Source organism: Pseudophryne corroboree, chromosome 9 (genome assembly GCF_028390025.1).
Source record: "Pseudophryne corroboree isolate aPseCor3 chromosome 9, aPseCor3.hap2, whole genome shotgun sequence".
Lineage (NCBI taxonomy): Eukaryota > Metazoa > Chordata > Amphibia > Anura > Myobatrachidae > Pseudophryne > Pseudophryne corroboree.
The window spans coordinates 366,388,206-366,413,367 of record NC_086452.1 but is presented as its reverse complement, the minus strand read 5'-3'; the positions used below and the strand labels follow the sequence as shown (position 1 = coordinate 366,413,367).

Here is a 25,162-nt window from a genome sequence, read left to right as displayed (position 1 = left end):
AAAAAGGGCTCAAGCCCTGAAATCTCTCACTGTCATCATGCAAAAGTATATATTTAAATCCTTTTAACTGCATTCAATTGTGCGTGTGCTACCGGTTTGTTTTTTTACAGTATGTGCACAATAATATCAGCAATAATGCAGACAGAGCAAGGTATTTACACAGATGAGCTCTCTTTACCCTTTGTCCTCCTTTCAGGTGCCTTATCAATTAGCGGTACAAAAGACCTGTCAGTGTGAATCTAATGATGAATGACCTACACAGGGAGCTCCTAGGCCTCTGAATCTCTATATTTTTCAGAGTCAGATTTATATTTGCTGCCTGCACGTGTTCTTTCAATTTAATAGAAATTGCATTTTCATATATTAAGGTATATTAATACAAGTTACAATTTCATATATTAAGGTGTGTGGTTTTAAACAGCTATACAGAGAAGTGCGTTTAAGCATTCTATTGCAGTGACTCCATGGTGGTTTAATTTTGCAGGTAAAAATCTTTACCGTGAAAGGGAATCATCGATATGGGATTGAGGATAAAAACAGACCACATTTCCGCAAGCAGATATGTAAAACTACTTGAGAGAGCACAATTAGAAGTGCTCGCTAACCTGTTCCTATGCATGGAACCCTGACAGTTCATGAATTGATCCTGCACGTTCCCCCACCAATCCATGTGATTAGTTTTTTCCTGTAAATTGGAGGAATTGTAAGTTGGGAAAGCCACAGCTTTACAAACCCAGGAGACCGGTAGCTAGCTGGACTAAAAACACAGCAGCTACACCTAGTGCTTCCTTCGTGAGAGACAATCCAATCATGTTGATGGCAGTTATATTACTTACCTGGCTCATTCTAGGATCTTTCGAACACACAAGATTTCAGATTCCTAATTATATCCTGTACTCTCTATTAAACACTTTTCAATACCATCTAGCATATGAATGAAGGAGAGAACCAATGAAGTTACCTAGAAGAGCTGCAAATATGGGAAAGCGGTTGGGATTGAGGTCCAGCTGTTTGGCCACCTCGTGCATCAGATACTGGCTGGTTGTGATACTTTTCCCGTTGCGACTCAGCTTTAACGCGTGGGCACTGAAGTAGTAAGGGATGTTGCACAGAGCATAGTCTGAGTCGTAGGCAACCAGACCGTGGAATCCATTTTCACGGCAGAAACTAATGACTTCTTGGTGGTGATCTTCAATGCTCTGTGCGACCTGTTAGAAAGCAGAACAGAAGGAGGAGACAAGGTTATATTAAAATTGTGGTGATAGCCAAATAAAGCAGTTTAAGGAGTGCACTTTGCCTTACAGACATGAGGTTAAATATTTCCATTGCATCAACAGTTTAAGTAATCTACCACAGATTTCAAATCCAGCCATATATTTATATTATATGCACTACACTTTATTAAGAAACTAGAACAAATCAGTAGGTAGATAGTATACAAAAACCATGAACACAAAAAAAAAGTATATACACAATAAAATTACAATCACATACAGAACACTACTTATTTAATTAGTTTATACTGTGTCAGAGCTGTACTATACAATATTACAAAAGTGGAGACAGATCCTATAACTGCTCTATAGACAAGGATCCCCAGAACAGGTCACTATATATGTTGCATGGGAAAACTCCAATAAAAATCCTATTATTCATTTAGGGGAGCGACAGCAGGGGATCTCCATCTAGAGAAAATGTAAACTGGGAAGAGATTTTGATATGACGCCAACTCTGGCATCTAAAAGAATTTAAGTGGCAAAAGGTTAAAAGAAGCTGTAAAATAAAATGAAGACGACACACAATTAGGATTTCTGTTCATATTTTACGGGCTTTACAACCTTCCAGGACAACCCCCTTAAGCGGGTCCTTCCACAGCCTCAAACATTAAAAACTTTTTTAAGGGTAAAAACTTCTATGCACCCTAATGTCTCACTCATGTTGATACTGGCTGAATTACCCGATGCGTAAAAATATTTGTAGCTTAAAAAAACAGCCACACCATTTTCTACAGTGGTCCGGCTCCTGCCGCACCAAACAAAAAACTGAGTTCCCTGAGCCAGGAGGTGCTGTTATAGGGAGGCTGAACTGATGCACGCTGGGAGCCCCAAACACTAACAGTTTGGTGCCCAATCCGGACGCCACCTACAACCCAACGTATATTCTGTGTATACTACTGTGGACCCTGAAGGAGAAAGACTGCAGTTTTGTATAAATGAAGAGGAAAATAAAATATGCACTCTGTGCTTCAGTGATGTCACTGGGTCCCAGTCAACTGTAGCAAGTGAAACAGGACTGCTAACTGGAGAGAAAACGTAGCAGCCGTTGGAATGATGAGCTTGTAACAAATAGGATTTTAATAACCTACCGGTAAATCCTTTTCTCGTAGTCCGTAGAGGATATTGGGGTCCATTTAGTACCATGGGGTATAGATGGGTCCACTAGGAGCCTTGGGCACTTTAAGAATTTGATAGCGTGCGCTGGGTCCTCCCTCTATGCCCCTACTACCAGACTCAGTCTAGGCAACTGTGCCCGAGGAGACGGACATACCTTGAGAGAAGGATTTCAAGGACAGTGGTGAGATTAGAACCAGCACACAAACAAGAGGAAAGCCATGCTAACCAAACTTCATGAGGAACAGCAACAGCTGACCCAACAACAGTACTTAACAAGTAACAGTGCAGGAAAACACGAAGCACTGGGTGGGCTCCCAGTATCTTCTACGGACTACGAGAAAAGGATTGACTGGTAGGTAATTAAAATCATATTTACTCTTACGTCCTAGAGGATACTGGGGTCCATTTAGTACCATGGGGATGTACCAAAGCTCCCAAACCAGGTGGGAGAGTGCTGAGGTTCCTGCAGAACTGATTGACCAAACTGAAGGTCCTCAGAGGCCAAAGAAACGAACGTTTAGAACGTAGCAAACGTGTTCGAACCTGACCAAGTAGCTGCTCGGCAGAGCTGTAAAGCCGAAACACCCCGGGAAGCCGCCCAGGAAGAACCCATCAACCTAGTAGAGTGGGCCTGTACAGATTTTGGAACCGGCAAACCTGCCGTAGAATAAGCATGCTGGATAGTAAGCCTGATCCAGCGAGCAATAGACTGCTTTGAAGCAGGACACCCAGTTTTATTGGGATCATAGAGAACTAACAGCGAGTCTGATTTTCTGTGACGAGCTGTCCGCTTCACGTAGATCTTCAAAGCCCTCACATCATCCAAGGACTTTGAAGTAGCAGAGGTGTCGGTAACCACCGGAACCACAATAGGTTGGTTGATATGAAACGCAGACACCACCTTAGGAAGAAATTACTGACGAGTTCTGAGTTCAGGTCTATCTTCATGAAAAATCAAATAGGGGCTTTTGTGAGCAACGCCCCCAGTTCCGACACACGCCTTGTTGAAGCTAAGGCCAACAGTGTGACGGTTTTCCACGTAAGAAACTTCACGTCAACCTCCTGTAAAGGCTCAAACCATTCTGATTGTAGAAACTGCAACACCACGTTGAGATCCCAAGGTGCCGTGGGAGCCACAAAGGGTGTGCAGAACACCCTTCAAGAACGTCTGAACCTCCGGGAGGGAAGCAAATTGTTTCTGGAAGAAAATGGACAAGTCAGAAATCTGGACTTTTATGGAGTCCAAGCATAGGCCCACGTCCACCCCTGACTGCAGAAAAAGAAGAAAACGTCACAGTTGAAATTCCGTTTTCACAGAAAGACGTATTTTTTCCAAATACGGTGGTAATGTTTAGACATTACCCCCTTTATGGCTTGGATCAAAGTTGGAATAACCCTGTCCGGGATCCCTTTCCGGGCTAGAATTTGACGCTCAACTTCCATGCAGTCAAACGTAGCCGTGGTAAGTCTTGATAGATGAACGGCCCTTGTTGCAGAAGAGCCTCGCAAAGAGGTAGAGGCCACGGGCCCTCTAAGATCATCTCCAGTAGATCCGCATACCAGGCCCTTCTTGGCCAGTCCGGAGCAATGAGTATTGCTTGAATATTCTCTTTTTATTCTTTTCAGAATTCGTGGGATCAATTGAAGTGGTGGAAACACGTACACCATCTGGTAAACCCATGGAGTCACCAGAGCGTCCTCCACCACCACCGCCTGTGCGTCTCTCGACCTGGAATACCGCTTGAGCTTCTTGTTGAGTCGAGAGGCCATCATGTCGATTTGAGGAACCCCCCACCGACATGTCAAGCACCCGAACACCTCCAGGTGAACGCCCCACTCTCCTGGGTGGAGGTCGTGTCTGCTGAGGAAGTGTGCTTCCCAGTTGTCCACTCCCAGAATGAAGATTGCAGACAACGCCACAGCGTGTCTATCTGCCCAGAGGAGAATCCTTGTTACCTATGACATTGCTGCTCTGCTCTTCGATCCGCCCTGCCGGTTTATGTACATTACTGCCATCACATTGTCCGACTGAACCTGAATGGCTTGATCTTGAAGAAGATGTGATGCCTGTAGAAGGGCGTTGTATATGGCCCTTAGTTCCAGAATGTTGATTGAAAGGATGGTTTCCTGACTTGACCATTTTCCTTGGAACTGTTCCCCTTGGGTGACTGCTCCCCAACCTCTGAGGCTTGCGTCCGTGGTTAGCAGAATCCAATTTTTAATCCCGAACCTTCGGCCCTCTGTCAGGTGAGAAGTCTGGAGCCACCACAGAAGAGCTCTTGGTGACAGATGTATCTTCTGGTGCATGTGGAGATGCGATCCGGATCATTTGTCCAACAAATCCAGCTGGAAGGGCCTTGCGTGAAACCTTCCGTACTGCAGTGCCTCGTAAGCGGCTAATATCTTCCCCAGAAGGCAAATGCATAGATGCACCGATATCCGAGTTGGTTTCAGAACATCCCGTACCATCGACTGGATTACCAAAGCCTTTTCCAATAGACGGAATAACTTCTGTGCCTCCGTATCAAGTATCATCCCCAGGAACGGAAGCCTCTGTGTTGGTTCCAGGTGAGATTTTGGTAGGTTCAGAATCCACCCGTGATCCTGGAGTAGACGACTTGAGAGGGCAAGATTGTCCAACAGCCTCTCCCTGGATGGTGCCTTTATCAGCAGATCGTCCAGGTACGGAATTATGTTCACTTCCTGTTTGCGGAGGAGAAACATCATCTCTGCCATTACCTTGGTGAACCCCCTTGGTGCCGTGGAGAGGCCAAATGGCAGGGCCTGGAACTGGTAGTGACAGACCTGTAATGCAAACCTTAGATAAGCCTGACGAGGCGGCCAGATTGGAATATGAAGGTACGCATCCTTGATATCCAGAGACACCAGGAATTCCCCATCCTCCAGACCTGAGATCACCGCTCTCAGGGACTCCATCTTGAATTTGAACACCCGTAAGTACGGGTTCAGTGACTTAAGGTTTAAAATGGGTCTTACCGAACCGTCCGGCTTCGGTACCACAAACAGGTTGGAATAATAACCTTTGTTGCGCTGATGAGGTGGAACTGGAACAATGACCTGAGTCTGTACCAGTTTTTGAATGGCTTCCTGTAAAGTCATACTTGCTTCCTGAGAAGCTGGTAAGCCTGATTTGAAGAATCTGTGAAGTGGGAGTTCCTGAAGCTCCAGCCTGTACCCCAGGGTGATAAGATCTTTGACCCAGGGATCCTGGCATTATGCCGCCCATATGTGACTGAAACCTCTTAATGGGCAGTGTGGTCCACCCTCATGCTGCAAGCTTTGAGGAAACAGAACCCGAGTTCTGTTCCTGTGGACCTGCAGTTGGTGGTTTTCTGGGTTTACCTCTATTGCCTCTGGAGGCTGTAGAAGAACCACTGGTTTTATTTTTAAATGTGGCTGTCCGAAAGGACTGCAAAGTTGGAGCCGAGTAGGTCTTCCTAACTGGGGGGGCTGCAGAAGGAAGACTTACCCACCGTAGCCTTGGATATCCACGTATCCAGTTCATCTCCAAATAATGACTCACCTGTGAATGGTAGGCTTTCCACGCCCTTCCTGGAATCTGCATTCGCAGTCCACTGGCGTAGCCAGAAGCCCCTGCGTGCTGACACTGCCATGGCAGTGGTGTGTGCATTAAGCAAACCTATTTCTTTTATGGCCTCCACCATAAAATTTGCAGAGTCCTGTATATGTTGTAGGAGTAAAACTACCTCCCCCCTGGATAAGGAATCTAATCCCTCAATTAGGTTACCTGACCATTTTGCAATGGCACTAGAGATCCATGCATAAGCAATAGTGGGTCTTTGAGCCACCTCAGCAGCTGTATATACAGATTTGAGAGTGGTCTCAATCTTGCGGTCAGCCGTGTCCTTTAAGGAGGCTGACCCAGGGACAGGTAAGATTATCTTACGTGATAACCTAGATACCGATGCATCAATAATTGGTGGATTTTCCCATTTCTTCCTATCATCCTGAGGAAAAGGGAAGGATGTGAGTAACCTTTTAGGGATCTGAAATTTCTAATCAGAATTAACCCAAGTCTCTTCAAATAGGGATTTCAACTATTTTGATGCAGAAAAAGTAGCAGAGGATTTCTTTTATACATTAAAATAAGATTCCTCATCCTCCTCTGTCACCTTATCAGGACGTCTCTAATAGCTTCTATCAGGGCCTGTATTCCTTGCGACAGAGCAGCATCCCCCCAAACCCCCCCCCCCTCCTGAGTCCACCTCACCCTCCTCCACGTCTGATATGTCATCAGAGTCAGCCTGCAGGATCTGGGCCAGTGTACGCTGTTGCGGACAAATGGTAGGTGGTCTGAGACGCCGGCATGGGAACCGAATCTCTATTCATCGGGTCATCCACAGACTGCCTTAAGTATTGCGCCTCTCTTTCATTATGGAATAATTTATTCAAAATATTTGAGATCATCCCTTTAAGGGAATCCAACTATGCTGATACGGACCCACTAGCATGAGAATGTGTAGTATCCTGAGTACACTGTAGTGATCCCCCTGAGGAAGAAAGGCACTCTGCCGTGCATGAAACACACTCCTTGCCTGACACTGTAAATGTGAAGCACATACACACACACACAGGAAAGGTTAAAACACTGTTAACCCACACAGAGCCCTTCCAGGGAGACACAGAGTATATAGGAGCCAGCCACACTGCGCCCTTAGTGCCAATGCCAAGCTTAGCTGGGTCGCAGACTAAGTACCCTGATCGGGGCTTAGTACTCTAATTACTGCCCCCCCCCCCCCCCCCCCACTGCCCCTTACTATGACCCCCTGGTACCGCTGAGGTAAGCTGGAGTCCTTCTGGAGAAGCTGCGCTTCCCTGCCAGTCTGTGTATAACTGCAGAGGGAAAATGGCGCCGGCGAGCCGCTCAAAGTTAAGCCCCGCCCCCTTAATGGCACGCGGTCTACCCGGTTTTATTTTAAACTGGCTGAGGTGTTTTAGATGCTTAAACAGTGGGACATAGCCCCTGTATGCGTATTTGCCAGTGTGGGTACAGTACAGGATGACTCAGCTCGCCCCTTATAGCGGTGCAGCCTGCGCTGATCTGAGCCTGGAGACGCAGCCTGCTCCTCAGCGCTGCGCTCCATACCCTCATGCCGCTATAATAGCAGGCGACCTGCTAACCGGGACGCCGGCATAACACTCACCACTCTTCTTTCTTCTGGCTCTGTTAGGGGTGGCGGTGTGCTGCGGGAATGTACGCTCGCCGTGGTGGGGCTTGCGAACGGTTCCCTCAGGAGCTCAATGTCCTGTCAGCGGGGAACAGGACCATTAACTCTATAGGAGGTTGGGCCGTTCCCCACCCCTAAGTCCCACGAAGCAGGCAGACTGGTGTCAATCAGACCTGCCTGAAAATAACAAATAAAAAATAAATTCAGAAAACTCTTCAGGAGCTTCCCTAAGCGTGACCGGCTCCTCCGGGCACATTTTTTAAACGGAGTCTGGTAGGAGGGGCAGAGAGGGAGGAGTCAGCCCACACTATCAAATTCTTAAAGTGCCCAAGGCTCCTAGTGGACCAGTCTATACCCCATGGTACTAAATGGACCCCAGTATCCTCAAGGAAGTAAAGGAAAAATTAGTTTTTAAATAATAAAACAGACTGGATGATTTTAGTAATGGGTGTGTCAGGAGAAATGCAATGAGCTGTCTCGCAGTGGGCGGTGCTGGTCCCTATATAGAGAGCAAAGCATTTTGCATAATAATTTATACCCCTTTTCCACCTACGAGCACGGGTCGCAGCCGGGAGCCTGACACAGGAGCTGCCCCCTGCTGCGACCCGTGCTCGGCCCCTTTCCCATCAGCAGTCACAACCCGGCATATGCCGGGTTGGTGACGCTTCTAGTGACGCGGCAGGGGCGGCGCAGCAGGCAGATCACATGATCTCCCAGCGCCGCCCTTCTATACAGTGTAAACGGGAGCCGTGTCGCATCGACACGGCTCCCGTTTACACTACAACCCTACCCGGATCATTCCCGTGTCCTACCCAGGTAGATAGCCGGGTAGGATTCACGGGTCACTTGATCCGGGTTTACCCTTTTCCACTTGCAAAAAATAAGAATTTACTCACCGGTAATTCTATTTCTCGTAGTCCGTAGTGGATGCTTATCCATAATCTATGACAGTACTCTGCTTGTATACAGTATATACACTATCCAGCGCAAGGTAGTTTATACCCCTTTTCCACTAGCTCAAAAAACACTGGTAAATGCACGGGGGCGCGCATTTACCCGTGTTTTCTCTGACGTCCTAAGTGGATGCTGGGACTCCGTAAGGACCATGGGGAATAGCGGCTCCGCAGGAGACTGGGCACAACTATAAAGAAAGCTTTAGGTCTAACTGGTGTGCACTGGCTCCTCCCACTATGACCCTCCTCCAGACTTCAGTTAGGATACTGTGCCCGGATGAGCTGACACAAGAAGGAAGGATTTTGAATCCCGGGTAAGACTCATACCAGCCACACCAATCACACCGTATAACTCGTGATACAATACCCAGTTAACAGTATGATAACAACTGAGCCTCTCAACAGATGGCTCAACAATAACCCTGTAGTTAAGCAACAACTATATACAAGTATTGCAGACAATCCGCACTTGGGATGGGCGCCCAGCATCCACTACGGACTACGAGAAATAGAATTACCGGTGAGTAAATTCTTATTTTTTCTCTGACGTCCTAAGTGGATGCTGGGACTCCGTAAGGACCATGGGGATTATACCAAAGCTCCCAAACGGGCGGGAGAGTGCGGATGACTGCAGCACCGAACGGGCAAACTCTAGGTCCTCCTCAGCCAGGGTGTCAAACTTGTAGTATTTTGCAAATGTGTTTGACCCCGACCAAGTAGCTGCTCGGCAAAGTTGTAGAGCCGAGACCCCTCGGGCAGCCGCCCAAGAAGAGCCCACCTTCCTCGTGGAATGGGCTTTCACTGATTTAGGATGCGGCAGTCCAGCCGCAGAATGTGCAAGCTGAATCGTACTACAGATCCAGCGAGCAATAGTCTGCTTTGTAGCAGGTGCACCCAACTTGTTGGGCGCATACAGGATAAATAGCGAGTCAGTCTTTCTGACTCCAGCTGTCCTGGAAACAATAAGATTTTACTTACCGATAAATCTATTTCTCGTAGTCCGTAGTGGATGCTGGGACTCCGTCAGGACCATGGGGAATAGCGGCTCCGCAGGAGACAGGGCACAAAATTTAAAAGTTTGACCACTAGGTGGTGTGTACTGGCTCCTCCCCCTATGACCCTCCTCCAAGCCTCAGTTAGGATACTGTGCCCGGACGAGCGTACACAATAAGGAAGGATTTTGAATCCCGGGTAAGACTCATACCAGCCACACCAATCACACCGTACAACTTGTGATCTGAACCCAGTTAACAGTATGACAAACGTAGGAGCCTCTGAACAGACGGCTCACAACAATAACAACCCGATTTTTTTGTAACAATAACTATGTACAAGTATTGCAGACAATCCGCACTTGGGATGGGCGCCCAGCATCCACTACGGACTACGAGAAATAGATTTATCGGTAAGTAAAATCTTATTTTCTCTGACGTCCTAGTGGATGCTGGGACTCCGTCAGGACCATGGGGATTATACCAAAGCTCCCAAACGGGCGGGAGAGTGCGGATGACTCTGCAGCACCGAATGAGAGAACTCCAGGTCCTCCTTAGCCAGGGTATCAAATTTGTAGAATTTTACAAACGTGTTCTCCCCTGACCACGTAGCTGCTCGGCAGAGTTGTAATGCCGAGACCCCTCGGGCAGCCGCCCAAGATGAGCCCACCTTCCTTGTGGAATGGGCCTTGACAGATTTAGGCTGTGGCAGGCCTGCCACAGAATGTGCAAGTTGAATTGTGCTACAAATCCAACGAGCAATCGTCTGCTTAGAAGCAGGAGCACCCAGCTTGTTGGGTGCATACAGTATAAACAGCGAGTCAGATTTTCTGACTCCAGCCGTCCTTGAAATATATATTTTCAATGCTCTGACAACGTCCAGCAACTTGGAATCCTCCAAATCGCTAGTAGCCGCAGGCACCACAATAGGCTGGTTCAGGTGAAACGCTGAAACCACCTTAGGCAGAAAGTGAGGACGCGTCCGCAGTTCTGCCCTGTCCGAATGGAAAATCAGATATGAGCTTTTATACGATAAAGCCGCCAATTCTGACACTCTCCTGGCTGAAGCCAGGGCCAGTAGCATGGTTACTTTCCATGTAAGATATTTCAAATCCACCGATTTGAGTGGCTCAAACCAATGGGATTTGAGAAATCCAAAACTACATTAAGATCCCACGGTGCCACTGGGGGCACAACCGGGGGCTGTATATGTAGTACTCCTTTTACAAAAGTCTGGACTTCAGGAACTGAAGCCAATTCTTTCTGGAAGAAAATCGACAGGGCCGAAATTTGAACCTTAATGGACCCTAATTTGAGGCCCATAGACAATCCTGTTTGCAGGAAATGTAGGAATCGACCCAGTTGAAATTCCTCCGTCGGGGCCTTCCTGGCCTCACACCACGCAACATATTTTCTCCAAATGCGGTGATAATGTTGTGCAGTCACCTCCTTCCTGGCTTTTACCAGGGTAGGGATGACCTCTTCCGGAATGCCTTTTTCCCTTAGGATTCGGCGTTCAACCGCCATGCCGTCAAACGCAGCCGCGGTAAGTCTTGGAATAGACACGGTCCCTGCTGAAGCAGGTCCCGTCTTAGAGGTAGAGGCCACGGATCTTCCGTGAGCATCTCCTGAATTTCCGGGTACCAAGTTCTTCTTGGCCAATCCGGAGCCACGAGTATCGTTCTTACTCCCCTTTGCCGTATAATTCTCAGTACTTTTGGTATGAGAGGCAGAGGAGGAAACACATACACTGACTGGAACACCCACGGTGTTACCAGAGCGTCTACAGCTATTGCCTGAGGGTCTCTTGACCTGGCGCAATACCTGTCCAGTTTTTTGTTGAGGCGGGACGCCATCATGTCCACCATTGGTCTTTCCCAATGGACCACAATCATGTGGAAGACTTCTGCTGTTTACGTGGGCGACTGCCGTGATGTTGTCCGACTGAATCAACACCGGCTGACCCTGAAGCAGAGGTTTTGCCAGGCTTAGAGCATTGTAGATTGCTCTTAGCTCCAGTATATTTATGTGAAGAGACGTCTCCAGGCTTGACCACACGCCCTGGAAGTTTCTTCCCTGTGTGACCGCTCCCCAGCCTCTCAGGCTGGCATCCGTGGTCACTAGGACCCAGTTCTGTATGCCGAATCTGCGGCCCTCTTGAAGATGAGCACTCTGCAGCCACCACAGCAGAGACACCCTTGTCCTTGGAGACAGGGTTATCAGACGATGCATCTGAAGATGCGATCCGGACCACTTGTCCAACAGGTCCCACTGAAAGGTTCTTGCATGAAACCTGCCGAATGGAATCGCTTCGTAGGAAGCTACCATTTTTCCCAGGATCCGCGTGCAGTGATGCACCGACACCTGTTTTGGTTTTAGGAGGCCTCTGACTAGAGATGACAGCTCCTTGGCCTTCTCCTCCGGGAGAAACACTTTTCTCTGTTCTGTGTCCAGAACCATCCCCAGGAACAGCAGACGTGTCGTAGGGACCAGCTGTGACTTTGGAATGTTTAGAATCCAGCTGTGCTGTTGTAGCACTTCCCGAGATAGTGCTACCCCGACCAACAACAGCTCTCTGGACCTCGCCTTTATCAGGAGATCGTCCAAGCACAGGATAATTAAAACTCCCTTCTTTCGAAGGAGTATCATCATTTCGGCCATTACCTTGGTAAAGACACTCGGAGCCGTGGATAGACCGAACGGCAACGTCTGGAATTGGTAATGACAATCCTGTACCACAAATCTGAGGTACTCCTGGTGAGGATGGTAAATGGGGACATGCAGGTAAGCATCCTTGATGTCCAGTGATACCATGTAATCCCCCTCGTCCAGGCTTGCAATAACCGCCCTGAGCGATTCCATCTTGAACTTGAATTTTTTATATATGTGTTCAAGGATTTCAAATTTAAAATGGGTCTCACCGAACCGTCCGGTTTCGGTACCACAAACATTGTGGAATAGTAACCCCTTCCTTGTTGAAGTAGGGGCACCTTTACTATCACTTGTTGTGAATACAGCTTGTGAATTGCCTGCAACACTGCCTCCCTGCCTGAGGGAGTGGTTGGCAAGGCAGATTTGAGGAAACGGCGGGGGGGAGACGTCTCGAATTCCAGCTTGTACCCCTGAGATACTACTTGAAGGATCCAGAGATCCACCCGTGAGCGAGCCCACTGATTGCTGAAATATTTAGACGGGCCCCCACCGTACCTGGCTCCGCCTGTGAAGCCCCAGCGTCATGCTGTGGACTAAGAGGAAGCGGGGGAGGACTTTTGCTCCTGGGAACTGGCTGTATGCTGCAGCTTCTTTCCCCTACCTCTGCCTCTGGGCAGAAAGGACGCGCCTTTAACCCGCTTGCCCCTATTGGGCCGAAAGGACTGTACCCGATAATACGGTGCTTTCTTTGGTTGTGAGGGAACATGGGGTAAAAATGTAGACTTCCCAGCTGTCGCTGTGGAAACGAGGTCCGAGAGACCATCCCCGAACAACTCCTCACCCTTATAAAGGCAGAACTTCCATGTGTCGTTTGGAATCTGCATCTCCTGTCCACTGCCGAGTCCATAACCCTCTCCTGGCAGAAATGGACATTGCACTAATTTTGGATGCCAGCCGGCAAATATCCCTCTGTGCATCCCTCATGTATAAAAGTGCGTCTTTTATATGCTCTACTTTTAGCAATATAGTGTCCCTGTCTAGGGTATCTATATTTTCTGACAGGGAATCTGACCACGCAGCAGCAGCACTGCACATCCAGGCTGAAGCAATAGCCGGTCTCAGTATAACACCTGTGTGTGTATATATATATATATATATATAGATTTCAGGATAGCCCCTGCTTTCTATCAGCAGATTCCTTCAGGGCGGCCGTATCCGGAGACGGTAGTGCCACCTTCTTTGACAAGCGTGTGAGCGCTTTATCCACCCTAGGGGATGTTTCCCAGCGTGACCTATCCTCTGGCGGGAAAGGGTACGCCATTAGTAACCTCTTAGAAATTACCAGCTTTTTATCAGGGGAAGCCCACGCTTCTTCACACACTTCATTTAACTCTTCAGATGGAGGAAAAGCTACTGGTAGTTTTTTCTCTCCAAACATAATATCCTTTTTTGTGGTACCGGGGGTAACATCAGAAATGTGCAACACATTTTTCATTGCCTCAATCATGTAACGTGTGGCCCTATTGGAAGTTACATTAGTCTCATCGTCGTCGACACTGGAGTCAGTATCCGTGTCGACATCTGTGTCTGTCATCTGAGGTAGCGGGCGTTTTAGAGCCCCTGATGACTTTTGAGACGCCCGGGCAGGCACAGGCTGAGAAGCCGGCTGTCCCACATTAGGTATGTCGTCAAACCTTTTATGCAAGGAGTCAACACTGTCGTGTAATTCCTTCCACAGCACCATCCACTCAGGTGTCGACCCCGCAGGGGGTGACATCATGTTTACAGGCATTTGCTCCGCCTCCACATAAGCCTCCTCATCAAACATGTCGACACAGCCGTACCGACACACCGCAAACACACAGGGAATGCTCTGACAGAGGACAGGACCCCACAAAGCCCTTTGGGGAGACAGAGAGAGAGTATGCCAGCACACACCAGAGCGCTATATAACACAGGGATCCCACTATAAATGAGTGTTTTCCCTTATAGCTGCTTTTTTATGTATCATATATATATATCTATACTGCGCCTAAATTTAGTGCCCCCCCCTCTCTTTTTTTTACCCTTCTGTAGTGTTCAGACTGCAGGGGAGAGCCAGGGAGCTTCCTTCCAGCGGAGCTGTGAGGGAAAAATGGCGCCAGTGTGCTGAGGGAGATGGCCCCACCCCTTTTTCGGCTGACTTTCTCACGCTTTTTCTGGAATACTGGCAGGGGTAATTTTACATCTATATAGCCTCTAGGACTATATATGATGTAGATTTGCCAGCCAAGGTGTCATACATTGCCCTCAGAGCGCCCCCCCCCCCCCCCCCCGAGCGCCCTGCACCCATCAGTGACCGGAGTGTGAGGTGTACATGAGGAGCAATGGCGCACAGCTGCAGTGCTGTGCGCTACCTTGGTGAAGACCGAAGTCTTCTGCCGCCGATTTTCCGGACCTCTTCTTGCTTCTGGCTCTGTAAGGGGGACGGCGGCGCGGCTCCGGGAACGAACACCAAGGTCGGGTCCTGCGGTCGATCCCTCTGGAGCTAATGGTGTCCAGTAGCCTACGAAGCCCAAACTACCACCTGTTAGGTAGGTTCGCTTCTTCTCCCCTTAGTCCCTCGCTGCAGTGAGTCTGTTGCCAGCAGATCTCACTGTAAAATAAAAAATAAGATTTTACTTACCGATAAATCTATTTCTCGTAGTCCGTAGTGGATGCTGGGACTCCGTAAGGACCATGGGGAATAGCGGCTCCGCAGGAGACAGGGCACAATAATAAAAGCTTAAGGATCAGGTGGTGTGCACTGGCTCCTCCCCCTATGACCCTCCTCCAAGCCTCAGTTAGGATACTGTGCCCGGACGAGCGTACATAATAAGGAAGGATATTGAATCCCGGGTAAGACTCATACCAGCCACACCAATCACACCGTACAACTCGTGATCTGAACCCAGTTAACAGTATGATAGACGAAAGGAGCCTCTGAAAAGATGGCTCACAACAATAATAACCCGAATTTTTGTAACAATAACTATATACAAGTATTGCAGACAATCCGCAATCCAGGCTGTACCTGTGATCGTCCCTCTGGAGCTAATGTCCAGTAGCCTAAGAAGCCCAATCCACTCTGCACGCAGGTGAGTTCGCTTCTTCTCCCCTTAGTCCCACGATGCAGTGAGCCTGTTGCCAGCAGGACTCACTGAAAATAAAAAACCTAAAACTAAACTTTTATTCTAAGCAGCTCAGGAGAGCCACCTAGATTGCACCCTTCTCGGCCGGGCACAAAAATCTAACTGAGGCTTGGAGGAGGGTCATAGGGGGAGGAGCCAGTGCACACCACCTGATCCTTAAGCTTTTATTATTGTGCCCTGTCTCCTGCGGAGCCGCTATTCCCCATGGTCCTTACGGAGTCCCAGCATCCACTAGGACGTCAGAGAAAACCTAAATATACTTTCTTTCTAGGAGCTCAGGAGAGCCCCTAGTGTGCATCCAGCTCAGCTAGACCTAAAGCTTTCTTTATAGTTGTGCCCAGTCTCCTGCGGAGCCGCTATTCCCCATGGTCCTTACGGAGTCCCAGCATCCACTTAGGACGTCAGAGAAAACACGGGTAAATGCGCGCCCCCGTGCATTTACCAGTGTTTTTTGAGCTAGTGGAAAAGGGGTATAAACTACCTTGCGCTGGATAGTGTATATACTGTATACAAGCAGAGTACTGTCATAGATTATGGATAATTTTCAAACAAATAAGCCCTTGGCAGCTTTCAGTGAGCAACTTCTAATTATGCAGACCTGTATTGAGATTCAACCAATACAAGTCACAAATCAATTTATCCCCCGCCCCTCCCCAATTCCCATTAGGTTATATTCACTTTAAAGATGAAATGCAGTAAGGGAATAGTATAATGATACAATGCATAATAATCTATTGCTCATCAGCCGATCTCTGCAGTAATGGCAAGATGATAGGAGAGCAGGGCATGGAGCGAGATGTAAGGACATGGTTAATAAGTGGGCTGTAATCTTTATACAGAAAGGTATTTCATGTATTTGAAGACAGCTGAAACAACTGATGCAGAATGAAATGAGATTGGCTTGTCCAGCCTAACATCTCTCTCACACTGCATGATTCCTGATCACTGCCCTCACTTCCGGTGTTACAGCATCGAGGGGACAGCACCAATTATAATTCTGTGCAGTGGACCAGACAAGCCCAAACCTCAGGGTCCGACATATTTCAGCCACCGATCTAATCCCACTTTGGGATGTTTAGAATTGCACTTGAATTTCTTAAAACCATAGGAAGATTAACTGAAGGCAGCTGTGGGATCTTCAGCCACACATATGCCAAGCTGTGACTGATCAGATGAAACACAGAATATTACCCCAGCAGAAAACGGTCTAGAGAGCATGTAAAAAAAGTGTAACAGGATTTATAGTCCCTCACACTATGTGTTACTCTACATTATATATAGATGTAATTAGTTATTTATTTATTTATTTCTTTATAAACAGTTTCTTATATAGCGCAGCAAATTCCGTTGCGCTTTACAATTGGAAATAACAATGATATAAAAAACTGGGTGATAACAAACAGTCAGAGGTAGGAAGGCCCTGCTCGCAAGCGTACAATCTATAGGTAAATAGGCATGTATACACAAGGAAAGGTGCTATCTATTGCATAGTTGTCCGCCAGATTGCAAAGGTTCTTGGTGGGCTGTATGATATGGTCATACAGCAATGATGAACAGGGTTCGAGAGGAAGGGAAAGTGAAGAATAAGAAGACGTGTGGGCGGTTTTGGAATTTGATATGCTTGCCTAAAGAGGTGAGTTTTCAGGGAACGCTTGAAGGTTTGGAGACTAGAGGAGAATTTTATTGTGCGTGGTAGGGCATTCCACAGAGTGGGTGCAGCCCGATGAAAGTCCTGTAATCGTGAGTGGGAGCGAGTAATGAGTGTGGATGAGAGACGCAGGTCTTGTGAAGAGCAAAGAGGTCTGGTTGGGAGATATTTTGAGATAAGCGAAGTGATGTACGTTGGTGACGTTTGGTTAATGGCCTTGCGTGTGAGTAAAAGTATTTTATATTGAATGCGGTAGAATACAGGTAACCAATGGAGGGACTGAGAGTGGATCAGCAGATAAAGGAACGTCTAGCGAGGAAGATTAGCCTCGCCGCTGCATTCAGAATGGTTTGTAGTGGTGAGAGTCTTGTTTTGGGAAGACCAGTTAGGAGACTATTGCAATAATCAATGCGGGAGATAATGAGAGCGTGGATTAGAGTTTTAGCAGTGTCTTGTGTAAGGTATGGTCGTATTTTGGATATGTTTTTTAGATGCATGTAACATGATCTTGAGACCGATTGAATGTGGGGAACAAAGGACAGATCAGAGTCAAGGATGACACCTAGGCAGCGAGATTGTCGGGTAGGGTAAATAGTCGAGTTTTCAACAGTGAGAGAGATATCAGGTTGGTACCTACTATTGGCTGGTGGAAAATAAGATTTTAAACCTACCGGTAAATCTTTTTCTCGTAGTCCGTAGAGGATGCTGGGGACTCCGTAAGGACCATGGGGAATAGACGGGCTCCGCAGGAGACATGGGCACTTTAAGAAAGACTTTAGGTCTGGGTGTGCACTGGCTCCCTCCCTCTATGCCCCTCCTCTAGACCTCAGTTAAGAGAAAGTGTGCCCAGAGGAGACGAACAGTACGAGCAAAGGATTTTTGTTAATCCAAGGGCAAGATTCATACCAGCCACACCAATCACACCGTATAACTTGTGTATCTATTAAACAGTTAACAGTATGAAAAAACAACATAGCATCAGTCCAACCTGATGAAACTATAACATAACCCTTATGTAAGCAAAACTATATGCAAGTCTCGCAGAAGTAGTCCGCACTTGGGACGGGCGCCCAGCATCCTCTACGGACTACGAAAAAAAGATTTACCGGTAGGTTTAAAATCTTATTTCTCTAACGTCCTAGAGGATGCTGGGGACTCCGTAAGGACCATGGGGATTATACCAAAGCTCCCAAACGGGCAGGAGAGTGCGGATGACTCTGCAGCACCGAATGAGCAAACTTTAGGTCCTCCTCAGCCAGGGTATCAAACTTATAGAACTTTGCAAAGGTGTTTGAACCCGACCAAGTAGCAGCTCGGCACAGTTGTAGTGCCGAGACCCCTCGGGCAGCCGCCCAAGACGAGCCCACCTTCCTAGTGGAATGGGCCTTGACCGATTTTGGTAACAGCAATCCAGCCGTAGAATGCGCCTACTGAATCATGTTACAGATCCAGCGAGCAATAGTCTGCTTAGAAGCAGGGGCGCCAACCTTGTTGGCTGCATATAGGACAAACAGTGCTTCTGTTTTCCTGACTCTAGCCGTTCTGGCCACATAAGTTTTCAAAGCCCTGACTACATCAAGGGACTCGGAATCCTCCAAATCTCGTGTAGCCACAGGCACCACAATAGGTTGGTTCATATGAAAAGATGACACCACCGTAGGCAAGAATTGAGGACGGGTCCGCAATTCCGCCCTATCCATATGGAAAACCAGATAGGGGCTTTTATGAGACAAAGCCGCCAATACCGACACTCGCCTAGCCGAAGCCAAGGCTAATAACATGACCACCTTCCAAGTGAGATATTTTAACTCCACCGTTTGAAGTGGTTCAAACCAGTGCGACTTAAGGAAACTCAACACCACGTTAAGGTCCCAAGGCGCCACCAGAGGTATAAAAGGAGGCTGAATATGCAGCACTCCTTTCACAAAAATCTGTACTTCTGGGAGAGAAGCCAATTCTTTTTGAAAGAAAATGGATAAGGCCGAAATCTGAACCTTAATGGAGCCTAATTTTAGGCCCAAATTCACTCCAGTCTGTAGGAAGTGAAGGAAACGGCCCAGATGGAATTCTTCCGTAGGAGCATTCCTGGCCTCACACCAAGAAACATATTTTCGCCATATCCGGTGATAATGTTTCGCTGTCACGTCTTTCCTAGCCTTTATCAGAGTACCTCATCCGGAATTCCCTTTTCCGCTAGGCCATCAAACGCAGCCGCGGTAAGTCTTGGAACAGACATGACCCCTGTTTCAACAGGTCCTGTCATAGAGGAAGAGGCCACGGATCTTCTGTGAGCATTTCCAGCAGATCCGGATACCAGGTCCTTCGTGGCCAATCTAGAACAATGAGAATTGTTCTCACTCCTCTTTTTCTTATTATTCTCAACACCTTGGGTATGAGAGGAAGAGGAGGAAACACATAGACCGACTGGAACACCCACGGTGTCACTAGGGCGTCTACTGCTACTGGCTGAGGGTCTTTTGATTTGGCGCAATACCTCTGTAGCTTTTTGTTGAGGCGGGACGCCATCATGTCTATCTGGGGCAGTCCCCACTGACTTGCAATCTGTGCGAAGACTTCCCGATGAAGTCCCCACTCCCCTGGATGCAGGTCGTGTCTGCTGAGGAAGTCTGCTTCCCAGTTGTCCACTCCCGGAATGAACACTGCTGACAATGCGCTTACATGATTTTCCGCCCAGCGAAGACTCCTGGTGGCTTCCGCCATTGCCACTCTGCTCCTTGTGCCGCCTTGGCGGTTTACATGAGCCACTGCAGTGATGTTGTCTGACTGGATCAGAACTGGTTGGTCGCGAAGTAAGTTTTCCGCTTGACGTAGGGCGTTGTATATGGCCCTCAGTTCCAGGATGTTGATGTGAAGACAAGTCTCTTGACTTGTCCAAAGTCCTTGGAAGTTTCTTCCCTGTGTGATTGCTCCCCACCCTCTGAGGCTCGCGTCTGTGGTCACCAGGATCCAATCCTGAATGCCGAACCTGCGGCCTTCCAAAAGGTGACCACTCTGCAGCCACCACAGGAGAGATACCCTGGCCCTGGGGGATAGGGTGATCAGCTGATGAATTTGTAGATGTGACCCGGACCACTTGTCCAATAGGTCCCATTGGAAAGTCCTTGCATGGAACCTGCCAAAGGGAATGGCTTCGTATGTTGCCACCATTTTTCCCAGGACTTGAGTGCAATGATGCACAGACACTTGTTTTGGCTTCAATAGGTTCTTGACTAGAGTCATGAGTTCCTGAGCTTTTTCTATCGGAAGAAAAACCCTTTTCTGGTCTGTGTCCAGAATCATGCCCAAGAAGGTCAGACGAGTCATAGGAACCAGCTGTGACTTCGGGATATTGAGAATCCAGCCGTGTTGCTGTAACACCTTCAATGAAAGTGACACGCTGTTCAGTAATTTCTCTCGTGATCTCGCTTTTATGAGGAGATCGTCCAAGTATGGGATAATTGTGACACCCTGCATGCGCAGGAGCACCATCATTTCCGCCATTACCTTGGTGAAAATCCTCGGGGCCCAACGTCTGAAATTGGTAATGACAATCCTGTACCGCAAATCTCAGGTACGCCTGGTGAGGTCGATAAATGGGGACATGAAGGTATGCATCCTTTATGTCAAGAGATACCATAAAATCCCCCTCTTCCAGGCTGGCGATGACCGCTCTGAGCGATTCCATCTTGAACTTGAACCGTTTTAAGTATAGGTTCAGGGATTTTAAATTCAATATGGGTCTGACCGAACCGTCCGGTTTCGGAACTACAAACAGGGTTTAGTATCCCTTCCCTCTCTGAAGCAGGGGAACTTCGACCACCACTTGTTGAAGACACAATTTGTGAATAGCATTTAACACTATCTCCCTTTCTAGGGGAGAAGTCGGTAGAGCCGATTTGAAAAACCAGCGAGGAGGCACCTCTTCGAATTCCAGCTTGTATCCCTGAGAAACAATTTCTATTGCCCAGGGATTCACCTGTGAGTGCACCCAGATGTGGCTGAAAAGTCGAAGACGTGCCCCCACTGGGGCGGACTCCCTCAGCGGAGCCCCAGCGTCATGCGGTGGATTTTGCAGAGGCCGGGGAGGACTTCTGTTCCTGGGAACTAGCTGTGCTGTGCAGCTTTTTACCTCTGCCCTTACCTCTGGCAAGAAAGGACGATCCACGTACTCTTTTGCTTTTATTTGAACGAAAGGACTGCATTTGATAATGTGGCACTATCTTAGGTTGTAAGGGAACATAAGGCAAAAAATTCGATTTACCTGCCTTAGCTGTGGAGACCAGGTCCGAGAGCCCTTCCCCAAACAATTCCTCACCCTTGTAAGGTAAGACCTCCATATGTCTTTTTGAGTCGGCATCACCTGTCCACTGCCGGGTCCAGAGGACTCGTCTAGCAGAAATTGACATAGCGTTTATTCTGGAACCCAGTAAACTAATGTCTCTTTGAGCATCTCTCATATATAAGACAGCATCCTTTATATGGCCTAGGGTCAATAAAATGGTATCCTTATCTAGGGTCTCAAATTTCCGCCGATAAGCAATCTGTCCATGCTGCTACAGCGCTACAAACCCAGGCCGACGCAATAGCCGGTCTGAGTAATGTACCAGAATGTGTGTAAATGGATTCCAAGGTAACCTCCTGCTTGCGGTCAGCCGGATCCTAGAGGGTAGCCGTATCTTGGGATGGCAGTGCTATCTTTTTTTACAAGCGTGTCAACGCTTTGTTCACCTTAGGGTAGGATTCCCACCGTATCCTGTCCGTTGGCGGGAAAGGATACGCCATAAGAATCCTTTTGGGAATCTGCAGTTTTTTGTCTGGAGATTCCCACGCTTTTTCACATAATTCGTTTAACTCATGTGAGGAGGGAAAAGTTACCTCAGGCTTCTTTCCCTTATACATGTGTACCCTTGTGTCAGGGACAGGGGGTTCCTCTGTGATATGCAACACTTCTTTTATTGCAATAATCATATATCGAATACATTTAGCCACTTTTGGCTGTAACGTTGCATCATCGTAGTCGACACTGGAGTCCGAATCCGTGTCGGTATCTGTGTCTCCTATCTGTGATAGTGGGCGCTTCTGAGACCCTGAAGGTCCCAGTGACATAGGGACAGACATAGGTTCACTCCCTGACCGTTCCTTAGCTTCAGCTTTGTCTAATCTTTTGTGCAATAAGTTCACACTAGCACTTAAAACATTCCACATATCCATACAGTCAGGTGTCTGCACCGCCGACGGAGACCTCACATTCATACGCTCCCTCTCCTCCCTAGGTGAGCCTTCTACCTCAGACATGTCGACACACGCGTACCGACACACCACACACACAGGGAACCTCTTATCTGAAGATAGTTTCCCCACCAGGCCCTTTGGAGAGACAGAGAGAGAGTATGTCAGCACACACCCCAGCGCTATATGACCCTGGAAAAAAAACACTAAATGTTTATCCAGTAGCGCTGTTTATACTTTATATCCGCCAAATTTGTGCCCCCCCTCTTAAAACCCCTCTATCACCGTGTATTAGCAGGGGAGAGTCCGGGGAGCTTCCTCTCAGCGCTGTGCTGTGGAGAAAAATGGCGCTGGTGAGTGCTGAGAAAGAAGCCCCGCCCCCTCGGTGGCGGGCTTCTGTCCCGCTCAAAATTCCTGAAAACTGGCGGGGGCTCTGATATATACATGTACAGTGCCCATCTGTACATGTATATATTTATTTTGCCAATGGAGAGGTTTTATTGCTGCCCAGGGCGCCCCCCCTGCGCCCTGCACCCTTACAGTGACTGCGGTGTGTGAGGTGTATGGGAGCAATGGCGCACAGCTTTACTGCTGTGCGTTACCTCAGTGAAGATCATGAAGTCTTCTGCCGCCTCTGAAGTCTTCTTTTCTTCTCATACTCACCCGGCTTCTATCTTCCGGCTCTGCGAGGACGGCGGCGCGGCTCTGGGACGGACGGCGAGGGTGAGACCTGCGTACCAATCCTTCTGGAGCTAATGGTGTCCAGTAGCCTAAGAAACAGAGCCTTGAAACTCACAGAAGTAGGTCTGTTTCTCTCTCCTCAGTCCCTCGATGCAGGGAGTCTGTTGCCAGCAGGCTCCCTGAAAATAAAAATAAAGAATTTACTTACCGATAATTCTATTTCTCATAGTCCGTAGTGGATGCTGGGGACTCCGTAAGGACCATGGGGAATAGCGGCTCCGCAGGAGACTGGGCACATCTAAAGAAAGCTTTAGGACTATCTGGTGTGCACTGGCTCCTCCCCCTATGACCCTCCTCCAAGCCTCAGTTAGGATACTGTGCCCGGACGAGCGTACACAATAAGGAAGGATTTTGAATCCCGGGTAAGACTCATACCAGCCACACCAATCACACCGTATAACCTGTGATCTGAACCCAGTTAACAGCATGATAACAGAGGAGCCTCTGAAAGATGGCTCACAACAATAATAACCCGATTTTTGTAACAATAACTATGTACAAGTATTGCAGACAATCCGCACTTGGGATGGGCGCCCAGCATCCACTACGGACTATGAGAAATAGAATTATCGGTAAGTAAATTCTTATTTTCTCTAACGTCCTAAGTGGATGCTGGGGACTCCGTAAGGACCATGGGGATTATACCAAAGCTCCCAAACGGGCGGGAGAGTGCGGATGACTCTGCAGCACCAAATGAGAGAACTCCAGGTCCTCCTCAGCCAGGATATCAATTTTGTAGAATTTTACAAACGTATTTGCTCCTGACCAAGTAGCTGCTCGGCAAAGTTGTAAAGCCGAGACCCCTCGGGCAGCCGCCCAAGATGAGACCACCTTCCTTGTGGAGTGGGCATTTACAGATTTTTGGCTGTGGCAGGCCTGCCACAGAATATGCAAGCTGAATTGTACTACAAATCCAACGAGCAATAGTCTGCTTAGAAGCAGGAGCTCCCAGCTTGTTGGGTGCACACAGGATAAACAGCGAGTCAGATTTCCTGACTCCAGCCGTCCTGGAAACATATATTTTCAGGGCACTGACAACGTCTAGCAACTTGGAGGCCTCCAAGTCCCTAGTAGCCGCAGGCACCACAAATAGGTTGGTTCAGGTGAAACGCTGAAACCACCTTAGGGAGAAACTTAGGACGAGTCCTCAATTCCGCCCTGTCCGAATGGAAAATCAGATAAGGGCTTTTTTAGGATAAAGCCGCCAATTCTGACACGCGCCTGGCCCAGGCCAGGGCCAACAGCATGACCACTTTCCATGTGAGATATTTTAACTCCACAGATTTAAGTGGTTCAAACCAATGTGACTTTTGGAACCCAAAACTACATTGAGATCCCAAAGTGCCACTGGAGGCACAAAAGGAGGCTGTATATGCAGTACCCCTTTTACAAACGTCTGAACTTCAGGGACTGAAGCTAGTTCTTTTTGGAAGAAAATTGACAGGGCCGAAATTTGAACCTTAATGGACCCCAATTTCAGGCCCATAGACACTCCTGTTTGCAGGAAATGTAGGAATCGACCCAGTTGAATTTCCTCCGTCGGGCCTTACTGGCCTCGCACCACGCAACATATTTTCGCCAATTGCGGTGATAATGTTTTTGCGGTTACATCCTTCCTGGCTTTGATCAGGATAGGGATGACTTCATCCGGAATGCCTTTTTTCCTTCAGGATCCGGCGTTCAACCGCCATGCCGTCAAACGCAGCCGCAGTAAATCTTGGAACAGACAGGGTCCTTGCTGGAGCAGGTCCCTTCTTAGAGGTAGAGGCCACGGATCCTCCGTGAGCATCTCTTGAAGTTCCGGTTACCAAGTCCTTCTTGGCCAATCCGGAACCACGAATATAGTGCATACTCCTCTCCATCTTATCAATCTCAGTACCTTGGGTATGAGAGGCAGAGGAGGGAACACATACCCTGACTGGTACACCCACGGTGTTACCAGAGCGTCTACAGCTTATTGCCTGAGGGTCCCTGGACCTGGCGCAATACCTGTCGAGTTTTTAATCATGTGGAAGACTTCTGGGTGAAGTCCCCACTCTCCCGGGTGGAGGTCGTGCTGAGGAAGTCTGCTTCCCAGTTGTGTCAGAAGGAGACATCGGTAAAGCCGACTTTAGGAAACGGCGAGGGGGAGACGTCTCGAATTCTAATTTGTACCCCTGAGATATCACCTGAAG

At 48.1% G+C, this 25,162-nt stretch overlaps 1 protein-coding gene across 1 annotated transcript in view; it reads right to left on the bottom strand.

Annotated features, from left to right (window-relative positions):
- Positions 1 to 25,162, bottom strand: part of FAM120A (family with sequence similarity 120 member A) — a 225,659-nt gene that overhangs the window by 150,887 nt on the left and 49,610 nt on the right. Inside the window, exon 2 of the mRNA XM_063940739.1 lies at positions 962 to 1,208. Within this exon, the coding sequence (XP_063796809.1) occupies positions 962 to 1,208 (247 nt within the window). The remainder of the gene's footprint in view (positions 1 to 961; positions 1,209 to 25,162) is intronic.